Genomic DNA, 22,574 nt, shown 5'->3' with positions numbered 1-22,574 from the left:
GGCGACGACGAGATGCCCCTTGCCGACCAGCTTGCGGCCATGGAGGCCACCTTGCTGGCCGCCTTCAACACGCGCTCGAACGCCATCGAGGAGCGCGTGGCCGCCTCCGAGAAGGCGCTGCTGGAGCGGCTGACCGCTGTCGAGGCCTCCGTCCAATTTCTCAGTTCGCAGTACGACACACTGCTTAAAGACGTAAAAGAACAAAAGGCCCTGAACGTCGAACTGAGAAAGGGCCTCGATAGCGTGTACGAGAAACTGCACGAAAAAGAAGCGGCCCTGAACCAACTGCAAGGCCGCGTGCACCAACTTGAGCAGTCATCACTGCAAGACGCGGTGGAAGTGCATGGAATGCCTTTCAAGAAAGAGGATGACCCGCGCGCCAAACTGCAAATTCTGGCCGACCTAATCGGAGCACCGCCGGTGTGCGACACCGTGTCGGACGCTTACTGGATTCCCGAGATCCCCCCTCGGGCGTCTGGTGGTCGAGGTCGCGCGGGCTATTGTGTCGTCAAGTTCAAGGCCGAAAGCGCCAGGAAGGCCTGGCTGGGTGGGAAGAAGAATCTGCTGAGGATGACTTGGCCCGAGGGCAGCAGCCAGCCGACCGCTGGTCCCCCTCGCGCCCCTCCGCCGAGCACTGCTGCTGAAGCTGCCGCCTCCAACCCGCCCGCTCAGCGCCGCCGACGTGATGACCCTCCGAACATTCGTGTGTATGAACAGCTGACCCCCTACCACCGCCGACTCCTCTTCCTCACGCGTAACGCTGCCGCTGAAAAAGGGTTTAAGTTTGTTTGGGTTAAGGACGGGAAAATCTTTGCCCGTCATAGTGAACGTCTTGGTGCCCTTGTCCGAATCCGATGCGAGGACGACATTCGCACCAAGATGGACTTCAATGTTGCGACCGCGCACATTTAGCTTTAAGTTAAACACAACACACAAGTACAGATTTTATTTTTTTGTTAAATGGCTGTTTGCTTAAAGAGCAATTCCATAAATGATTTTTGGTTTGACGCAAAAAATTTTCATTTAAACTCAAATTCTTTTGTTAAATACTCAATTTTCCATTTAAATATAAGATCAATATTCAAAAACTTTAATTCATTCTGTGCCTCATTTCAAAGTGAAATATACAAAATTGACATTTTAATTTTCTCCGAAATAAACTGCAAAGAAAATGACATAAACAAATTCACTTTAAAAGGTTTCAAATCAATTGCAAAAACAAGAGAAATAGGTCGTGGAGGTGGAATTTTAATTTTTGTAAAAGACTCGTTCATAATTGAAGAGCTGGATTTCGATTTTAGCTGCTCAGAAAGTTTGACAATAAAAATAAACAAAGAAATTGTTGTGGCAGCTCTTTATCGACCACCGTCACAAAATAAAGTCCAATTCCTGAACGAATTTAACATTTTTCTAGAGAAAACAAACACTTTTAAAAATTTCGTCGTCTGCGGAGATATAAACATAAATTTGCTCGACACTACAGACACAATAGTTGACCGCCTTCACAATATTGCCGCAGAATTTGGTTTTACTCAGTGCATTTCGTTTCCCACTAGAGAAGCCGTCTCTGGATCAAACTTTTCGTCTACTTTAATTGACCATATTTTTGCGCGCCTTAACAATTTTGAAAATATTTCCGCGGTAATTGAATGCGACGCCTCCGATCACAATGCGATTTCAACCTTAGTTTATGACCATTCCGGAGGCCCTAAAGTTGAAAAGTATAATTATACTGATTTCAAAGTTGTCAATCAAGATTTATCAACTTTTGATTGGAATCGCTGCGTGGTTGAAAATAATCCGAATGAGACTCTGAAAAATTGCTCCACTATTATACAAAATTTAAAAGATGTAAATACTGTTCAAAAAACGATAATACACAATACTAAAAAAAGAATTGATAAACTATGGATAACACCACACCATAAAGAAATAATTAAAGAGAGAACGCGATTATATAAAAAAATGAAAAGCAATCCGACAAACAAAAAACATGCTGACGAGTATAAAAAATTTAGGAATAAAGTAAATAACAAATTGCGAAATGCAGAAATTAATTTCAATCTTAAAGTTTTTAATACTTGTCAAGGCAACATTAGACTTACGTGGCAAAACTTGAATAGATTGCTTGGCCGAGCAACCTCTTCCATTGACACTACAATAACACGCTTCATGTCGAAAAAATTCTCTCTGCCGGAAATATTAGAAGGCTTTGGTAAACAATTTGCGGATGCGCCGCTAATGAGTACACATATTTGTGATTTTGAAGCGGTCAGGTCTGCGGAGCAGCGCCCGATGGCGATGCAAAGCATGCGCCTGCCGCGCGCCACACACACACAAGTCGCGGCAATTATTCAGAGTCTCAATAAAAACAAAGGCCCGGGAGTGGACGGCGTTTCTGTGCGTGATGTGCAGAGTGCTGGCTGCTCTCTCGCCAACATTATTTCCTCCGTTATAAACAAATGCATTGAAACCTCACAATATCCCAAATGTTTAAAAAGTGCAATTATTCGACCGATTTATAAAAACTCTGATCACAAAAAATTTGAAAATTATCGCCCCATCTCAATTTTGCCGGTTTTTGATAAAATCTTTGAGCGCTTCATTGAAATTAATTTGACTAAATATTTGAAAGAATTTAAAATGATTGATGAGCGACAATTTGCTTTTCAAAAAGGGAAATGTGTTAACGAGCTGTTTGGTAATTTTGCTAATTTTATAAATAAAAACTTGGGCGAAAATAAACACGTGACGGCAATCTTCATTGACCTTAAAAAGGCCTTTGACGTACTTTTGTATAAAAAATTAGCAGAAAAATTAAAGTATTTTGGTATAAATGGCCCTTTTCTGCAGCTCTTAATAAATTTCCTTTCTGAGCGCATATTTTATGTCCGTGTAAATAACGAAAACAGTGAGGAATTTGAAGTAAATTCGGGAGTTCCTCAAGGCTCAATTTTGGGTCCAATTCTGTTCCTTCTGTTTATAAATGATCTCGTGCCAATGTTAAAAAAATGCATAATATTTGTATTTGCTGATGATATAGTAATTTTATTTGCACATGAAAATTTTGCTATTTGTCATGATGTGATTCAGTCCGAGTTTAATATAATTACTGAATGGTGTCATGATAATGGTCTAATGATCAATGAAAAAAAGACTGTTAGTTTGCACTTTTGCCATCCAAACATTAGACTGAACAATAAGTTAAAAATTATTTGCCATGAATATACATGTTTACACAATTTCTCAATTGGCTGTAAATGCGGAACACTGTCGCAAGTTGAAAAAACAAAATATCTTGGTCTACACTTGGACCAAGATTTTTCGTGGAAATATCATTTACAGCACATTTCCGGCAAATTGAGAAATGTTATAAGAGAATTCAATTTTATAAAAGCGCACCTCAATCACAACACACGCAAAATAATGTATTTCTCTCTTGCCCACTCTTATTTGAACTACGGAATCCCTGCTTGGGGATCCGCAAATTTAACTGCTGTGCGTAACTTGCAAGAAAAAGTGTTATATAAAATGTGTACTCGTAAACAAAAAAATTCAGTCGATAATTTGTTCAAGTTTTGGAACATAATGCCTGTCAATAAAATTTATGATCTGAATGTACATTGCTTGAAATACTTTGACGAAAATCGTGGCGTGCCACGAATGCATCAATATGAAACAAGAATGTCCCAATTGGATCCTCTTGTTATGCCGCCCAGTGTAAACAAATATTTTGATCGCACGTTTGAATTTTCTTTTCCCAGACTGTGGAATGCTTTACCACCAAATCTAAAAAATCTTGATTCAAAAAATTCTGTTAAATTTCATATTAAAAAATGGTTTTTGTCACTTCTATAATATTTAGTTGACATTTTTATCTTGTAAAAATTCGCATGTAAAACAATGTGTATAGAACTGGATTGCCTGGCTTTTAAGTCTTGCTTTCCAGTCAAATAAGCACCGGCCGATAACTCCGTTTGGAGTTGGCTGGACTTGTAACTTCACTCAAATAAATATACTTCATTTAAAAAAAAAAAATTTGAATTTGTATGATACAGTTTTGTGTAGAAAACTCTGGATACAAAGTTTGCGTTCAAGTTTGTTCAAGTTTAATGACAAAATATTGATATAAAACTTTCTTGATAATACCAAAGTTAATTTCATATCTTATTAAACAATATTTCATTTGGCTTAATTGTTTAATAACCTTTTATAGGATTATGAGATGGTATGAGGGCTAATACAATTTATATTATATTAATCTGATAATTGATTTTAACTATCGTTACACCTTTTATAAATATCTGCAGGAACAAAAATTTTATTTTGTAGATAAACACAACTTCAGAATTAAAAACAAAACTTGTATAAATTATTTCAAAGGATGACTTGTAGCCCCACTTACTAATCTTAAAAATTTAGGATGATGTTTCAAAAATTCAGCAAAAGAATTGAAGCGAATATTATTTTTAATTAATAATAAAAAAAGCGCTTTTTGTGTTTGGTTGAGCGACGATTCGGCTATAGATTGGCATACCTTGATTGAACTGGAGCGGCGGTAATCCAGTGATAGGGAAGCGGCGGTGTTTGCTCGGCGCGGCTCCGGCTATCGACTGCCAGCCGGGGACCAACAAGTGTGCCGCCGCCGCCGCCGCCGCCGAGCCGAGAGCAAAAGCTGCCCCCAACACAGCATGCGCCCTGTCGGTGCTCGCGCTGGCTCCTGCAGCGCCCAGATGCACGCCACCCCCGCCCGCTCTCGCTCGCTCGCTTGGGCCGCCCCCACCGAAAAGCACCGCGAAAGGACACATCGGCGGCGGCGGCGGAACCGACCGATTTTTCACCCTCAGCACCCTCGATCTGGAGAGAGAGATATCGTTGCGACGCTATAGCTGTTTGCCTACATCTGTGTTAAGAAACTCGAGTGTGTGTTGTGTTAGGGGTTGCTAAGCGGAGGAAAAGTTTTGTTTATTTTGCGTCTTCTTTTCCCGTTAAGAGTTGCGTCTCACGTAGAGAGCAAATTCAATATCATTGCAAAAACGATTGCAAATAGAAATGAGAAACTTTTTTCATCTTTTAACTTTGACGTTGTAATGCAATTTATGTGCATATAAAATAAACATTAGGAATAAAATAAATAACAAACTGTGGCTTCGGAAACTGGTTAAAAACTTGTTTTCATATTTTCATTCAAACGGAACAAATTCATAAGCGTAAAATTCATTCTTTTTTCTGGAAATCCTGCAGAAACAATCCTCATTAAGCGGAAAAAATTGATATTTTGGTTAATTTAAATTGAAATCTATTGAAAGGAAATGGCCGAAAGGGATACAGTTATTGTTGTTTATTTTTACGCATTGTTCCAATCATATTCAGTACATTCAATTATTGAAAAAAGATATTAATGTATTTTTCGTATTTTTAGTTCAAGATCTTCACACCTCTTTAACACGACACATTTCCCTTTAAAACTGAATTAATATAACCGAAAGTTTACCCAGATGTGCATCTTTCCGAGTTCGATCCTCTTCGATCTGCGCTAAGCAAATATTTAAATTACAATCCTCTCCTTTTTTGAGGGTAAATGTTTAAGTATTTTTCTCATGCTGAATGAAATTCATCAGGATAAACAAACAAATCAGCCGAATAAATATTTGTTTGATCGAGCAGAAGCACAAAAACCGACGGCTGCAGGCTCTTTTTCTTTCCCGCTGACCGGTCATTCATCTGGAGGCAAATGACGCAGACAGCCAATTGCGAGGCCCGGAACTAAACAAAGCAGCAAATCTCCCGGATAAATAAGCGTGCGGCCCATAAATTAAGTTATATGAAAGAGAGCGTCTTCTCTGAATTTAGTTGTTGCTGTTTCTCGCGCTTGAAACGTGCAGCAGCTGCCTCTGTGACAAATTGCTACGATCTTTCAGCAGCCTCCGAAAAAAGGGCAGAGAGGGGAAAAAGCAAAACCCTATTATCAAGAAAACGCGCTTTTTCCATTCTCCGGCCGCTTTCCCTAATGTCAGCCCATGTTATTGCTGGGCTATCCCTAAAAACGATTTCCTCTCGGCTAAAAGCACACTCCAGACGGCTGATCTAAAAGGCTGCAAAGCACCACTTTCCTCACAAAAGGTGTGTGCGATGGAGCTTTGTTTTCTACCTTTTTGCAAATGCTTTTAATTTCTATTTTCAAAAATATGTCACTTATCTGTTCACCTTGATAATATTTGACAGAATTAAAAAAATAATGAAACTATAGCGGCTCAAAAAAGGAGAATATTTTACTGATTACTATTTATTTCATGTGTTGTGTAATTTCAAATAATTTGAAGGGGAAAAAATGAAAATTCTACCTTAAAACTAACATGCGAAATTCTTACCTGGAATGTAATTTTTATTTTGTTTTGGTCGTTTGTGCATTTAAAAAAAACCTATTATTTTTATCATTTCCTTTCCTCGCTGGAGACAAAAAAAAAATTGCTTGTCTCTGAAAGCCTTGACAATTTCATAAAATAGCCAAAATTTAGAATAAATTATCCAAAATTATATTTCGCATTTTGATGACTTTATATTTCTAAAAACGGGTGATATTTTTTTGCCATAATAACAAAATTTGTGATAAATAAACAATCAACTGATATTCAGATTTTAATTAAATTGAAAAAAAAAATTATTTCTCTTTTAATGTCAAGTTTTGTTTTAATAGCTGCTCTATTTTCTGTTTTATTTTATTATTATCATAAATTATATTCAAAGGGAAAAAAAAGACAAATTGCCACTTGTACAGAAGGAAACAAGCAAAAATTAATTCCAACATATCAATTAATTAATTGTTCCTCCCGTTTGTTTGACTAATTAGACGTTGACGTGGCGAATCGTTTGACAAGTGACGAAAAAGAAAGGGCGCGTTTTTAGTGAGTCGTCTCTTTTTGAGCGACTGATTGTGAGTGTCATGCGTGCGTCGTCGTAATTGTGGAAAAAAAAATACGTACACTTCTCTCTGGTCGTGCGGCCAGAGCAGCCGCTCTTTTTAATCACACTGAAACTCGTCAACGTCAAAGTGCGTATGCAGCCGCGGAGAGGAACTCATTCAAAGAGAGAATATAGGGCGCGCAGAGAGAAAGACTCGTGCGAGCCTTTCCTTTCATCTCGCTCACTCCGGGTCAAATTTTGTTCTCGCGTGAAATTGCGACGCTGTGTCGCCTGTACTTGCTACTTAAATCAATTTAAAAGTACCAGCACCGAAATTAATTCGTGGAGTTTCTTTTTCTTCTACACAGGAATAAAATTCTTTCATGTTTTAATCAAATTATGAATAAATTTATTTTATTTGAGATGAAAACGTAAAAAAACATCTTCTTATCAACGAATTCAAGACTTTGTAAAAGTTGAAAAGGTGGAATTTCATTTCTCTCTAATTGCTTTTCCTATCCAAGCTATATGTTCACTTTCCCACCGTTGGTGTTCCACAACTTCTCTCTGCTTTTGCTCTTTGGTGCGGAAAAAAGTCAGGTTGTTTTAGGACCCGAGTTTCAGCCTCGGACGTGGAAAGACAATGTTATATTAAGTTGTGTAAGTAGTGCGCTTGATAGAACACTCGATCCTTTTATTTTCCTGGTGTGCTGCTAATGCACCGAGGAAACTTACAGGTGCTTGATGAGAGAGCCAGTAACATTGAGAATGGTGATGTATTCCTATCTGGATGAAAAACATTACAAAATTGAAGCCGCAATTTTAATTTATCTGAAACATCACTCTTGCAGTAAAATATTTATTATCATTCAAAAATTTCAAAGCAATGTTTATATTTTAAATTTTTTTCAATTCCTCCCAGGGAAATTTTTTAGGCTTGTTATTTGAAACTAGTGCTTTTTTTCATCAAATTTATGGCTTTGGTTATTGGCAAAGTAAAAAACCCAACGCCGTAAAAAGAGCAAGTGATGGCAGTGCAGAGCCGGCTCAACGCGTTCCGCACAAATAAACGCACTGCTTTATTAGATTTCCTCCCCCGCTGACATTATATATCGAAGGGATGAAAGGAAAGAAAGAAAAATGTGTGTTCGAAGATGCTATGTTTTGCAATGCTTTTTCCACCTGTCTGCTCATTCTCGGAAAGCGAGATTTTGTTGTCAAAATCAACATGCACACGGCGGACACATTAATGCGCAAACTTTATCTAACCAAACACGCGCGTACAGAGAGACGAAATGAGGAAATGTTGGCAGGAAAATATATCAGGTGTGCGAGAGGCGAATTTTAATTTGGAAAAGGCCGACGAGCGAGTGGCGAATAAATTAAGAGCATTAAGCCGGAGTGCGTGCTGAGAGCAGCAAAATCTCACTCTCGAATTGCTTTGCATAAAAAAAATCGTGTTTTCATGTTAAAAAGAAGGGCGAAGCCCCGGGAAAAACTAAAAAATGAACATGAAAGATGATGTCATTTCGCCTCCAAGATGTTATTTAATCTTCTTTGATGTGTATAACATTTTTTCCAGGCAGCGTAAAAAAGGAAATTTTTCTGAATAAAAATTTATCAAACTTTTACAGTTAATAAATAAAGTGAACTTATATAAAATACAGTGTTTTTTTTAATAATATAAAAAAATAATAATTAATCAAATCTACAAAAATTAGTTTAGATGACATCTTAAAAAAAGCATCACATTATACTTCTATTAATTGTTAAAATTACAAGATATTTTATCTTTTGTATTAGATTTTCGGTTTCTAAATTCATGCATTAAACCTATAGAGGAAGCTACAATAATGCTTTCGCTAAAAGCACGTACGTCCATTAGCACAATCCCACTACAATGGTACGCAAAATTTGCATTTCGCACGTCCACTAATTAGCTGAAAAAGCAGGGTTGTATGAGAATTTGCATGGTCTCTGAGAGAGACGAAATCAGTTGGGATCAACGCCAAAGATGGTGGAGAGGATCGCGACGACTTTGGCGTCGTGCTCGTTCAAAAAGTGCGGCTCTCGAAACTCGGCCCTCCGCGTCAGTTGCTGCGCCATTTGGGTCTTGGAGATTCCCAGCTCGGTGTGCAGCAGGGAGACCCAGTTGAGCTGCCAGGCTCCAGTCAAAAGCTAAAAAGAGAGAGATCAAAACCACCCTTTTACACACATGGGCTCTGTCATTTGCGTGCAGTATCTGGAAATCGTCAGCCAAAGGCTCATTTCCTTTGGCGACATTGATTTTCCTGTCAAACCGTCTGCACGATTGCCATTTTTTCTAAAAGAAAATGTTTTCTCTCTTTTTCAAACCATTTCAAACGACCCAGCAATTTTTTATATCATTTAAAGAAATATCAATTTATTATTTCCCGTTTCTTTAGTTAAGAATTAATTCATTTCATATGATGCTTTGATTTTTTTTACAGTTACATATTTTAATTTATTAAAAAAGAATTACCTCATCAAATGCTCTGGACCCTCCAATGTGGAACATGGCGTGCAGCAGAGGATGCGGTGCCGGTTTTGCAGCAGGTACGTGCACAGGTGGAGCTGCCGTGCGCGACTCTTGAGCTCCAAGTTCGCCCATCAGCCAGGCCAAGTTGTGCTGGATGAACTTGAAAACGATCTGTGGAATTTTATGTGGTTATGCAACCGGCTCGACACGTGTGACGGTCAGGTTGCTTAAGTCAAATTTTGCAGGCAACAAAATTATTTTTAATTAATATTAACTTATATTTTTTTAGAAAATTGGCAGATTCATTTGAAAAAATTTCTGCTTGCCTTGACTGAAGTTCTTCCTGACGAGGTGAGCAGAAGTCTGCTGACGAGCACCTCGGCAATCTGGGGCAGTTCTTCGATGACTTCGGAACCCGAATCTTGCTCGGCCAAATCTTCCTCGAGCTCGGCGGCCCTTTCTTGGGCTGCGACGACCACGGCAGCAACTTCCTCCCTGAAGAGGTCCGTGTCCAGACCGCACCACTCCTCGGCGAGACGCAAGGGCGCGTCCGCACCGCTTTTGACCAACTCGGCGTAAACCGCGGCTCCGATGAGCTGCATCAGGGTTTGTCCGCCGAAGGGACTGACGTCTGCAGGCAGAATGTCGTCGAGGAGTTTGGCCATGAGGACCACGCCGACGGAAATCGTGTCTCCAATTTGTTGTAAACCTGCGAAAATAATTATTGAAATTTATTTTAATATTGTTTATATAAGTTTTAATTATCAAATATAATTTTTATACGTAAATTTTAATATTTTTTATATGCATATATTGATAAAGGGCACAGGCCGAAAAGACTTTGTCTTCGCCTGACCCTAAAAAATTAAAATATAAAAAAAAAATTTGTGAACTTCGAGGAAAAACTTTTAATTATACACTAATTGTAAAAGTTGTACAAAAATTATAGCGATGAGGAAGATTATGTCTTTCTTTCAACCTTTTAAGCCACTTGAATGAAAATCTTGACAAAAAAAAATTGGCAAAATCAAACAATATCCTTATAAAAGAAAACTAATTCCACCTTGGAAAATATTGTCAACGGATGTTGCCCAAGAGGCCATCGATGGGCCCAGACAGTCCTTTATAAGGTTCACCAGAGCAGACAGCCACGCTGGTCTCCTTTGTTCCGCCCACATCTGCCTTTTGTCGAGGCAACTCCAGTCCATGCCGTCCTAAGAAAATCATTTTCAGTTTTAATACGTGAAATTTGATAATACAACCTGTTGCAATAGGGCTGAAAAAGCCACGTGCAGCGCCCGCATCCCTCCACCCTCGGGGTCTCCGCAAATAACCACTATTATCTGCACAAGGGCGGAGAGCACTTGGCTCGGCGTAAGTTGCGAGCCCTCGACCCAGCAGCCCGCCGTGGCCCCGCACAAAAACCCGCCGCAACCCTCCACACTCGAATGGACGGCGTCTTGGTACTGAATGTCGGCTTTCAAAAGATGCCGGAGCAAAATTGTCGTCGCTACGTAATTCCTCATCAGCAGTACCTGAAATATTTATTTATATATAAAATAAAAAAGTTATTGGAATTGAAGCGAAATATGATTTAATGTAATTTTTCAGATAAAAATAATTGGTGTATTATATAAAAATATATATTTTTTTTATGAATTAAATTAAATTTTGTTTATAAATAAAAAAATTTTTTTATCTTTAAACTACTTGTTTTTAACCTTGACTAGGAGAGGCCAACTAGCCTCGGGTTGGGCACACAAAACCGACAGTTCTACAGCGACGGCCGTGTTGTCGTTCAACGAGTGCATGTCTCCCCTAGGCGGGTCGCCGGGGAAAAGTTTGGGCGCGACGAGGACGAACCAAGTGGCCGGAGAAACCGGTCGCGGCAAGAAAAGCGGCGCAGCATCGGCGCCTCTGCGAAAAACCTACCCAGCAATGAAACCAAGAAATACACAATTAAGGGGATGATGGTTTCGTTGGTTTCTTACCTTGTACAGGGTGGCCAAGGGACAACCGCGGATGAGGAGCGTGCACAGCAGGTCGTGGCATTTGGCGTGCACGTCGCGGGCCGCTTTGTTGCTGCCGGGGCCCACGAGGCCCAACAACTCGCTGCCGCTGGTGCAGATCGACGGCAGCAAGTGGCGCACGCAGATCAAAATGTTGCCGATATCGGTGACAATCAGTGGACTGCGTGCAAGACTAGGCTTGGCCTACAAAATTAAATTGCAAAAATTTAAAAAGCATAGTGTATTAAATGGTTAAATTGGTAAGAGATTGTTGATTTTTGCTAGATTAAAGGGCAAAAATTTAATATTTTACACTTTTCTTTCAAAATAATTGAGATTTCTATTTAAGAATTTCAAAAAATTATAATACTTGAAGGTAAACTTTACCATTTTTTAGCCTATTTATTTCCTTTTTTTAATAATTAAAAATTTAATTCTGCAGATGTGTCTTACTTGGAAATAATTATAATTCTATTTTATTTTAAATATCGTTTTTTTCCAATTAAAGCTGATTTAAAGTTAATTTATTTCATTTTTTTAAGAGTTTGTTTAATATTTTTTGCCAATCACCTGACTATATCTTGCAGTGAGAATTGTGAGCGACTCATTCAACATTCCAGCAAGAACTCTCTGGGCAGTTTTCGGAGGAACGGTGTTCCACAAATCTTCTCTAGCCCCTAATATTTTACCAGCATTTTTATTATATTTATCTTTTATTAAAAGATTATTCCAACCTTGCATGTAAAACCACCACATCTGAATTGTGAAGGAGCCGCGCTGCCCTTCGAAAAATGAGTGCTGGCTTTCCCAGTTGAGCGAGTCTGCGTCCTGCAGGACGTACAGGGCTAGCAGGCGACAGTGCAAGTCCAAAAGACGTTCGGCCAAAGCCTCGACCATTTCTTGCATTAATCTCGACGCTTGATGCAAACTCAGACTTCAAATATAGACATTCAATGTTAAGAAATCCTTAAGCAAGTCTTTACAACAATAGTGGTTAAAATTTCTTATTGTTTTCCAATTATATTTTCCAAAAATGGCTTTTATTGTTGTAAAGTAAATACTAAATTTGACTATCACAATGAAATTTTTCAAAAAATTAAAATAAAATTGCAGAAAAAAATCTTCCAAGTTTTCTACTTTTAACATGATTTAAACAGTACAGTGTGCAATTGTGCTATTTTCAAACAGATTTTATTTAAAGGTGTTATAAAGATTGTGCTCAATTTAACAATTTCAAAAGTTTTGTGCAGAACAAAACTAAACAATTTTGCAGACAATGTTTGTTTGGTTTCACCTTTTAGCATCTTTTTTCAACTGCTCGTTGAAGCACCAAAGAGCATTTTTGCAAAGGGCCGCCGCGCCAAGCGTGGCCGTGAGGACGGCCAAGTCGGCGTGGTCCAGCGACTCTTGGCTCAGGGTGTGCAGATGCTCGAGCAACTTCTCTGCCGACTGCTGCACCATCTCAACGAACTCGGCCGACGGAAGTTTCTTCACGTCCAGCTCCTCTTTGGTGTGAATCCGCGTCTCAATCAGTCCCGAAGGGTGGTGGAAGCAGGAGAAAAATTCCTCTTCCCACCACTTGACAAGTTTGACCGCAGCAAAGGAGGCGTAGCGGGGAAAGTCAAAAGGGCCCCCCACGGCCCCGAGGCACAGATTCTCCTGCAAAACCGTGTGGTGCTCTTCGTAGTAGCCCAAATCCCTCTGCAGCAGAATCTGCACCCGGTCCATCAAATTCCCATCTTCCATCAACTCCATAGTGCACAAAATTTGAAATTATATTTTTACTGCAAATGGAGGTAGATTTAATATTTTATTTGTCACTTCTGAATGAATTTTTTACTCAGTTTTAAAAGTTTTAAATTTTGTAGAAAGTGCAGTTTGAAAGGTCAACCGGTCTTTTTAAAATTTCCGAAGTTTCCTTTTCTAGCAAATCGTGCAAACAAACTCCGTCGTGCTTGTAAATCCACCGGCCATCGATGAAATCGTATCTTTTGGGACCACTGGTTGGGGACGAGAGCCAAATTTGCAGGTTTGGTCTTTGCCTGTTAATTACGTAACTTCCGTACGGAGGTCCGAAGTGAATGCTCAAAACGCCGTCCTGAAGAAAAAAGATCCATAAATTTATTTTAATTTTTCTGTCAAATATTTCTTACACCAAATGTGACGTCAGGGTCTTTTAAGTGAGGACAGTCCTCGACAGCTTGCTCAAAGAATTCAGTCAAAGATTCGAGGGTTTCGCTGCAAATGTGGTCGTATGTCTGCAAATCAAGAGGCCTGAAGGGAAAAATTAATTTTTTATATAAATTTTGATATGAATTTGATAAAAAATACTTTGTTCTGTCGTAGTTGCTGTGGATCAGTCTTCTGATGAAAATCTGCTGGGAATAAGTCAAAATGGGCCTTTTCAAAGGACTCGGATCAATCGAAGCTGATAGAGAGAAACTCTTCGTCTTTTCCAGATGGCGAATCTTCAGTGAGGATCTGGCACAACTCGAAATGCACCGCAAAAGCATGTCTGCAACGGAAAATACTTTTTAATTATTGTTTTCTAACTAATAGAAAAATTAAAATTAAAAACGTCAATTTTTTCAATTTCAGGTTGACGATTTTTAATTAACAATCCCTGAGAAATTTTCCAATAAAACACACAGCTCTTGAACAAGAGATGTTTCACTGGAAAAAACAACAAATTGTACGAACCTGACAACGGAGGAATTCGGCCAGAAAATCAATTTCAGTGCAAACCAGAGACGTCGCCGGCTGCCGATCCCAAGAATTTTGTTTTTCCTGCCATATGATACCCAGAGACATCTTTAATATTGAACTCAGAGCCTACTTAAATAAAATAATCACCACAATTAACAGGTATTGGGACATTTAAAATCTTTTTTAAGCAGAGAATTTTACGAAGTTTGTTTATCTATTTTATATTTTGCACAGTCATGAATATTTGCTTATAAATCAAGGTTTTCAAGAATCATTTACGTAAGGCCCATCATTTTAGGTGGCTCTGGCAATTCAGCCAATCAGCGCACCGGAAACGTTACAACGCGTTCGCGCACCAATCAGAACACCGCTTGGAACACCTCGTCGTCGTTCTTGTGTTTATATAAATTTACGGGCGGATAATAGCCGAATTTTCTCTGATTTTCCATCGTTCCTGCCGTTCCAAACGGCAAATTAAAGTAAATAATTGTTTTTCAATCAATTTTCTATGTGGGCACTGATTAATATTACTTTTTTGAAGGGAATTTTACTGCCAAAATATGTGAACAAAAATCCTTCTGCGCCCTTTCCAAATTGATTTTTTCCATTTTTTTGTCCTTTAATACAGTCTTTAACCATTATACTTATTTCTACTTGCTTTTAATTCATGCAGGTATGAGTAAAAGACGCAGGGCGTCTTCAGCAGCGAGCAGTCGTGAGCCCGAGGACGAAATAATGAGCGACCCCGAGCCGGTCGTCGAGCAACCGGTGCGGAAGAAACGCCGCGTCGACCCGGTAATTTCACTCATTTTCATGCCAAGGAAAACTCAAATTGGAAATTTCCAGGTTGAAATTTGCCAGCAATTGTACGACACCATCCGCAATTTCAAAAAGGAAGACGGAGGTCTTTTGTGTGACGCTTTCATTCGAGCCCCAAAGCGCAGACAAGAACCTGCCTATTACGAGGTAAAAATTTAAAAAATATTTACAAAATTGTATTAATTGTCGATGGAATTATTTAAAATTTAGGTTGTAACCAACCCCATTGACCTGCTGAGGGTTCAGCAAAAACTAAAGACGGACGAGTATGAAGATGTTGAGCAGCTGACGTTGGACATCGATCTAATGGTTGGCAATGCCAAGGCATTTTACAAGGTAAAGAAGACACAATCCCTGATTGACCGATGTAATATTCACCATCGCAACAATTGGAACAAATTTTGATTGTTGCTCAAACAACAATCAAAGTTGTGCTGCGCGAACCTTGTTGGGCCTGTCACTGTAGATAAGCCGATTTTTTCAACACATTCTTTGGTGCACCGGCCAGCCCAGTGGGTAATGAGCTTGCACGGTGGGACTCTCAGGCTGTAAGGTACCTACAGACCTGCGGGGCCACCAAGACGGGTTCAAATCCCCACTGGGCTGGTCTTTTTCACATCTTTTCTTAGCTTCAATTGCATTCCAAATCACGTTTACTTGTTAAAAAACTTGCGTATCATAAAAAAAAATAAATAAAAAAAATTTAATGGAATAAAATTACAAAATAAAATCAAATTTTTCGGACACGCTTTTTGAGTTCACGATCTTCAAGGGCTCATTATTGTTTGCATAATTTAACTATTATCATTGCACGGTATGACTCGAGGGTTGTAATTTTTTTAATATTATTTCAATTCAACAGAAATCGAGTCAGGAGTATAAGGACGCGTGCGATTTGTGGGATCTTTTCGAAATGACCAGAAATCGACTGACTGACCCAGACTCTCACTCAGGAGACGGAGATGCAGGACCTTCAGATCAAAAGGGCAAAATCATTCTCAAGGTTGGCAAACTGGTATGTTCTAACGGGTGGTTTGGCTGTGCCTTTTCTAATATGCATTGTAGTGTTTCGCCTTATTTTTCCGCTGTTAAAATAGAATTTTGTTGTTACATCTAGATAGTTTATAATTTTATTCTTCTTTAAATCTAATTATGAGCATAATTATTCAGGCAAGAAGGGCAGCGGCTGCGGAGGCAAGGCGTGATGACGCGGATGAAGGTGCCTCGGAATGCAGCTCGACAGCTCAGGAGGACGACAACAACACTTACGAGGATTTGTTCAGTGCCGTCATGATGGCTCAGGACTCTGAAGGGCGAACTCTGCACACTGCTTTTCAACTGTTGCCCTCACGAAAGGTTTCTATTTCTTATTCAGAATAAATGAGAATATTCTAAAATTGATTTACAGGCTTATCCAGAATACTACGAAGTTATTGACAACCCCATCGACCTGAAAATCATCGCAACCAAAATTCAGAGCAACCAGTACACAGCTCTCGCTGACCTTGAGAGGGACCTTCAACTCATGGTGAAGAACGCAATGTCGTTCAATGAGCCAGGCTCCCTAATTTACAAAGACGCCAAAGCTCTGAAGAGAATCATTTCAATGAAGAAGATTGAAATCGAGTCAGGAAGAAGCTCGTCTTCCAAGAGCAGTGAGAGGATTCGCAGCAAGCGCTTGCGAGGGAACCAGTCTCTGTCTGCAATTACCTCTGCCCTGAAGTACGAGGATGAGGAGGAGGACGAAGAAGAAGAGGCCATGGATGAAGACGATTCTGATCAGGATGATGACGACGATGAAGTTAATGAAGACGACGAAGAGTCCGGGCCTCTTTTGAATTTGTACGAAGCAGTCAAGAGTTTCACAAACAGCCAAGGCTATCGTCTGAGTGATCCCTTCAGGAAACTGCCATCGAAGAGATATTACGCTGATTACTACAAAGAAATCAAGAACCCAATTGCACTGTCCCAAATCAGAGCAAAAATTAAGGTATGAATTAAAATTGATTTTAATTATATTTATTTACGTATTTCAATTCTAGAACGGACACTACGGAACTGTAAGTGAGATTGCTGGTGACCTGAACATCATGTTTGAAAACGCCAAAAAGTACAACCGCAATGACTCCAAAATTTATAAGGTGCTCTAGAATTTTACAATTTCTGAAACAATAAATCAAATTTGTTAATTCTTCCTAGGATGCTGTAAAACTGCAGAAAGTAATGCAAAGTAAGGTTCAGGAACTTTTAGAGTATGATCAGGAAAGTGACAGCGATGAAGATGACGAGGGTGAAAGTGAATCGACCCCGGCATTCCCTCAAACCCCGGTGGTGCGGCGTGGGAGACCCCCTGGCTCTCTGAATAAGCCTAAAGGAAAGCCAGAGGATCTTTTGAGGAGGAAGAAGTTTGTTCAGATATACAGGACACTTATAGACTACCACGATGACGGACGCCAGCCCATTCTAATGTTCATGGAAAAGCCAAGCAAGAAACTGTACCCTGATTACTATCAAGTCATTGAACACCCTATTGACATGCTCACGATCGAGTCCAACATCAAGGCAGACAAATATCAGAATGAGGATCAACTGGTTTCTGATTTCAAAGTACAGAGCGTCATAAAATTTTTACTAGGATTTTAATTTTAATTATTTTCAGCTCATGTTTACTAACTGCCGTCAGTATAATGAGGAGGGCTCGGTGATTTACGAAGATGCCAACAAACTTGAAAGATTGCTGAACCATGCTTTGAGCACCCCAACTCGTCTTGGAACAAGAACTGGCAGGTTGGTGTTTTGATTTAATTTAAAATTACCTTTTAACTTCAATATTTTGCTTCCTCACAGCAGTGCCAAGGCTAAACGGCAGCAGCAGAACAACCTTTATCAAAAACTGAGGACTCTTTTCGAAACGATCAAAGATCACAAAGATCCCAAAGGACGTCAGCTCTCTGTAATTTTCAACAAACTTCCTTCAAAGATTGTAAGTTTGAATGATTTTTACCAACTATAAATTAATTCTTAAAATTATAAATAGGAATATCCTGATTACTATGAAGTTATCAAGAGACCCATTGATCTGGAGAAAATCTCGTCAAAGTTGAAATCGACATCCTACATGAGCCTCGATGACATGGTCTCTGATTTTGTTCTGATGTTCGACAATGCTTTCAAATACAATGAGCCTGACTCACAAATTTACAAGGTAAATCTAAAATTATTAATAATTTGCATTAATTAAATTTTGTTCAGGATGCTTTGATGCTGCAAAGGGTAGCCCTGCAAACAAAGCTGCAGCTAAGGGAAGATGAAGAGTCTCTCCCCGATGTGTCTCTTGCAGTGCAAGAACTTTTAACCTCCCTTTTTACGGCCACTTACAATCACCAAGACGAAGAGGGTCGATGCTTTTCTGACTCCATGGCTGAACTTCCAGAGCACGATGATGCTACTGGAAACAAGTAAGATCACTTTGATTAGAGATTATTGTTCAGTTTTGGTAATTCTAGGGTTAGGGCTTTGTCCCTGGACTTGATAAAGCGGCGTCTTGACCGCGGATTTTATCGTCGCCTGGATCATTTCCAAGAGGACATGTTTGCCTGCTTGGATCGAGCTCGCAGACTTTCCAGGTCTGACTCGCAGGTGTTTGAAGATGCCATTGAAATGCAAGTCTTCTTCATAAAGCAAAGGTGAAACATTTAAAAATAATTTGAATTCAAAAGTAAATTTATTTATAAAAAAAAAATCAGAGATGAGCTTTGCCGAGGTGGAGATTTGCTTCACTCCCCAGCTTTAAGATACTCGGCTCAAGATTTGGCTGCCAACCTGGACGTTCTGAGACAAGAAAAGGCTTTGAAGGAATTGCCAGAAGAAGAAACTGAAGCCAAGGTCACAGATGAGGCCTTCAAGCAGCCCCAGCCTGGAGACGTTGAAAGTTCCGGCAACGAAATGAGTTTCAATCAGCAGACCTACAGAGTTGGCGACTTTGTTTATCTCGAACCAAAGGAGAGGGGTCTGGAGCCGCACATTATTCTCATTGAGCGCCTCTGGGTGAACCAAGACAACGAGCAAATGCTGTTTGGAAATTATTTCTACAGACCAAACGAAACTTACCATTTGACTACAAGGAAATTCCTTGAAAAGGTAATCTTTATTTTTGATATTATGGAAAAAATTATGAAATTGTGTACAGGAAGTCTTCAAAAGCGACGTCAGGGTGGCCATTCCGATGAATCAAGTTATCGGAATGTGCATAATCTTGAGTGTGAGAGATTATCTGAGAATGAAGCCGGAAACTTTCCCTGAAAAGGACGTGTATGTTTGCGAGTCTAGATATGCTTCAAAAGCGAGAAGCTTCAAGAAAATAAAGGTTTGATTATAAGTTAGTGTATAGAATTATCACTAATATTCTATTTTCATAGATATGGCCCTGCACTCTGCCAGAGCACATCAAATTAGTGGCTCGCGAAGAGCCGTTGGAGCCGAAGCGAGTCATGTCCGTCTTTAGGGATCGAGTTGAGAAACACAAGGAAGAAATTGCAGAGCTCGATGAAATGGAAAAGCTCCCTGAAAGGGAGATTCCAGTAAAGCTCCCAAAATTGTAATTGAATTAAATAATATTAATTTAAATTTTAGCCTAATGTCGAATTGGTTTTGGAACAACCAATCGAGGGATTCACCTACTTTGAGCAGTGCAGGGTGAGCTGCGGCACCATCAAAACTGGAGATTGCGTTTATGTCAAAAACAGTGTTGGAAAGCAAATTGTTGCCCAGGTTGATGCCATGTGGGCCAATAAATCGTAAGTTATGAATATCTTTCCTCTGAATCGTCGTCTAAACTTAATTTTGTTTGCAGGGGAGAAGAATTTCTCAAAGGTCCCATCTTTGTACCTCCCTCCGAGGTTCCAAACACACCTGGAAAGCTTTTCTACAAGCAGGAATTGTTCCTGAATCACGTTGAAGAGGTGTTTCCTCTGTCCAGTGTCACAGGTCGCTGCGTAGTTTTGGAGCATGGAGAATATATATCTTGTGAGTTTTGCAATTTTTATTTTAGTATCTGAAAATTTCCTTTTGATTTATACAGGCCGTCCTACTGAGGTTGCCGAAGCTGACATTTACGTCTGCGAGTCGGTTTACGAGGAGAGCAAGAAGCTGATAAACAAGCTGGGCCACAATTTCATCAAGAAGTATCACCACATCGGAGACGTCCAGGAAGACGAGATCTACTTCTTCCGCCGACTCATCAATCCAGCAAAGGTTTGTGCTGCTTGATGCAAAACGAACTGTGTGTTTTTTTACATTATTTGACGATGCACTCTGCATTCACATGAGCGATGTGCATCAATCTTTTATTTGGAATTTTTTATTTTACGTTTTAGGTTGGCAGCGACGGTGTGCATAAAGATTCTAAAGGAATGTTTAACACGTTTGACCGGGTGTGTATTTTTTGTTCTCACACATGAGTCTGTTGATTTGCATAGTGCGAATGCGCTTTTTGAGAATGTGATTGGCTGCCTTTCCTACGGACTTAAATTTACGGATTGAAATTATAATTGTTAACCTTCAGGACTCGTCTCCGGTCGCCAGCAGAGATGCGGATGTTTCTCTCATGATGGAGGACTCGATGGACGCTCCACCCTCGGTTGGCTCTGGAGACACCCCCACTCCTTCTCCACTGATGCAAACACCAGTTTCCACAGTCAAAAAGGCAACAATTAAAATTATTATATTAAATGAAATTTAATTTACAAAAAATTGCAGAAGGGAACTGGAAAGAAATTAGTCACTGGGTACATATTGTACTCGAGTGATGTTCGCAAGAACGTGGCCAACCGCTTCCCTGACTCAACCTTTGGTGAAATCAGCCGCATTGTGGGCAACGAGTGGCGCAGCTTGACGGCCTCTGAGAAGCAGAGTTATGAGGAAAGGGCCGCCCGCTTGAACGAAGAGACCACGGCCAGGATGGCCTTGGAGGCGATGGGCCCTGGCGAGACGCCCCACCAAGACCTGATTTACGAGTGCCTCTGGGCCAACTGTGACCACCAGTTCGAGGAGCTGAATGACCTGATCGAGCACTCTGTCGGGGAGCCAGATGGGCACATTCAAAAGCACTTTGTTTCCAAGCCAGGTATTTCTATTCACATATTAAGAAATTATTAATTTCAAATATCTTTTATTATTTAATATGTCTTTATTTCTATAATTTTTATTTATTCTTTGATATACTTGCAAGTAAAACATTTAAATTAAATAAATTCTTAAATATAATTTGCATATTTAATCTCTATGATGTTAAACTAAATTAAAAAAATTTCAGACTCGGAATTCCAGTGCAAGTGGAAGGGTTGCATCAGGCAGAAAAAGACAGTCCCGCCATTCCCGAGCATCATGCGCCTGGCCCGGCACTGCAAGGAGCAGCACATTATGAAGGCCACAGGAAGAGTTGTGCCTCCCTCGGAAAGATCCAGGTATGGATTCTTGTTTTGCGATAGATTTCCCCCAAAAATTCTCAAAATTCACTTTTTTCTGCAAAATTTTCTATGGCCCTGCAGGAATTTCGTTTACGGCTCCTCAAGAATTTTTGCCCAACACCAACCAATCTTTGATGATGAAAGTAAAAATGAGTGGCCATTATAAATTGATAATAATTTTTAACCTGATTTGAATTTGCACGAGTTTTTGTTGTTTTACTTAATTTCCTAACAATTTCTAACTTGTGTGACCAGGAATTTCATGCCGTCTGCTAAAAAAGCAGCCGCTAACGCTAAGGCTGCTTTGGCTCAGAACGCCTCCCCTGCTGTCCCTGCTGGACTCCAGATGGCTTGTGAGTGTTTTTCGTGTTCAACATTTTTAACAAACGTCCAATTTTTAAAAAATTTTGGACTAAAATTTGAATTATTCAGCTGCAGGTTCTCCAACTCCGAACATGGCGCCGGCCATCACTGCCCCAGTTCGACAGCTCGAGCCCATGTTTGTGGCGATCCCACCAAGACCTCAGCGGCTCCTCCATTCTGAGGCTTACATCAAGTGAGTTGAATGCGTTTATCAATCAATTTTAAAATCAATGTGGCTCAAAATTTAAAAAATGCAGTGAAAACTATGGCAAAGAGAAATGAAGGCCTTGCTTGACCTTTCTGACTCATTTTTAAACCGTTTAAAAGACTAAATTTGACTTCTAAGTACAGCAATCAAACAATGCTCTAATTTGACTACACAATAAGATTCTTCTGAATGCAAAACTTTTTCCTCATAGGTACATTGAAGGCATGAATACTGAGAGCAGGCACATCTCAAACTGGGAGAGGAGCCTGAAGGTCACTCCAGAAACTGCAAACGTGCCAGACCCATCTCGACTGCCGGTGCATTGGCTCAACAACGGGGTCGGCAACCACGGCAATATGGTCAACGCTCTGTGGGCCCTGAGGGACTACCTGATGAGGGACTCGCTGAATCTCGCAAAAAATGCTTAGATTTCAGAAAAGTTTGCTTACATTTATTGAAATTAAGGAAGAATTGTGGTGACATTTAGCAAAATAAATTAGCTGGTGGTTAAATTATGCATTTTCAATAATTAGATAACTTTTCCTGGCATCATTTTGCATTTTTTAATGATTATCACTGGAATTAATTTTTGTTTCATA

The 22,574-nt window shown here is 39.7% G+C and overlaps 4 protein-coding genes across 6 annotated transcripts in view; 1 reads left to right on the top strand and 3 right to left on the bottom strand.

Annotated features, from left to right (window-relative positions):
* LOC132193757 (potassium voltage-gated channel subfamily H member 8) overlaps positions 1-4,657 on the bottom strand; it is a 65,681-nt gene extending 61,024 nt beyond the window's left edge. For both annotated transcript variants that reach the window (XM_059614622.1, XM_059614623.1), the window contains exon 1: positions 4,538-4,657. The gene's annotated coding sequence lies outside the window, so the exon portion shown is untranslated. The remainder of the gene's footprint in view (positions 1-4,537) is intronic.
* Positions 4,658-8,642: 3,985 nt separating this feature from the next.
* LOC132193812 (uncharacterized) lies at positions 8,643-13,167 on the bottom strand. Its single transcript, XM_059614715.1, has 10 exons — positions 12,707-13,167; positions 12,147-12,346; positions 11,983-12,089; positions 11,395-11,616; positions 11,125-11,331; positions 10,666-10,938; positions 10,467-10,617; positions 9,730-10,112; positions 9,407-9,574; positions 8,643-9,081 (listed from the first exon to the last, which is right to left on the bottom strand). The coding sequence occupies exons 1-10, from the start codon at positions 13,165-13,167 to the stop codon at positions 8,896-8,898; spliced, it is 2,358 nt and encodes a 785-aa protein (XP_059470698.1). The 3' UTR covers positions 8,643-8,895.
* Positions 13,055-14,215, bottom strand: LOC132193811 (frataxin homolog, mitochondrial). Of its 2 annotated transcripts, XM_059614714.1 has the most exons (5): positions 14,113-14,215; positions 13,744-13,927; positions 13,566-13,686; positions 13,253-13,510; positions 13,055-13,196 (listed from the first exon to the last, which is right to left on the bottom strand). In XM_059614714.1, the coding sequence occupies exons 2-4, from the start codon at positions 13,923-13,925 to the stop codon at positions 13,268-13,270; spliced, it is 546 nt and encodes a 181-aa protein (XP_059470697.1). In that variant the 5' UTR covers positions 13,926-13,927; positions 14,113-14,215; the 3' UTR covers positions 13,055-13,196; positions 13,253-13,267. The 2 variants fall into 2 exon arrangements, with proteins under 2 accessions (XP_059470697.1, XP_059470696.1); XM_059614713.1 differs by lacking the exon at positions 13,055-13,196 and having other exon boundaries at positions 13,204-13,510.
* Positions 14,216-14,480: 265 nt separating this feature from the next.
* On the top strand, positions 14,481-22,476 carry LOC132193891 (protein polybromo-1). Its single transcript, XM_059614837.1, has 26 exons — positions 14,481-14,597; positions 14,792-15,084; positions 15,148-15,273; positions 15,800-15,952; positions 16,108-16,293; positions 16,346-16,927; positions 16,980-17,078; positions 17,137-17,544; positions 17,597-17,724; positions 17,785-17,920; positions 17,975-18,142; positions 18,190-18,395; positions 18,450-18,623; positions 18,684-19,077; positions 19,127-19,303; positions 19,356-19,517; positions 19,570-19,733; positions 19,790-19,962; positions 20,018-20,190; positions 20,313-20,369; positions 20,501-20,641; positions 20,695-21,061; positions 21,251-21,401; positions 21,660-21,757; positions 21,837-21,960; positions 22,187-22,476. Exons 2-26 carry the CDS (start codon positions 14,794-14,796, stop codon positions 22,401-22,403), a joined length of 5,055 nt encoding a protein of 1,684 aa, XP_059470820.1. The 5' UTR covers positions 14,481-14,597; positions 14,792-14,793; the 3' UTR covers positions 22,404-22,476.
* Positions 22,477-22,574: the final 98 nt, after the last annotated feature.

Source organism: Neocloeon triangulifer, unplaced genomic scaffold (assembly GCF_031216515.1).
Source record: "Neocloeon triangulifer isolate White Clay Creek 2 clone unplaced genomic scaffold, ASM3121651v1 ptg000005l, whole genome shotgun sequence".
Lineage (NCBI taxonomy): Eukaryota > Metazoa > Arthropoda > Insecta > Ephemeroptera > Baetidae > Neocloeon > Neocloeon triangulifer.
This window is presented reverse-complemented; position numbering and strand designations above follow the sequence as displayed.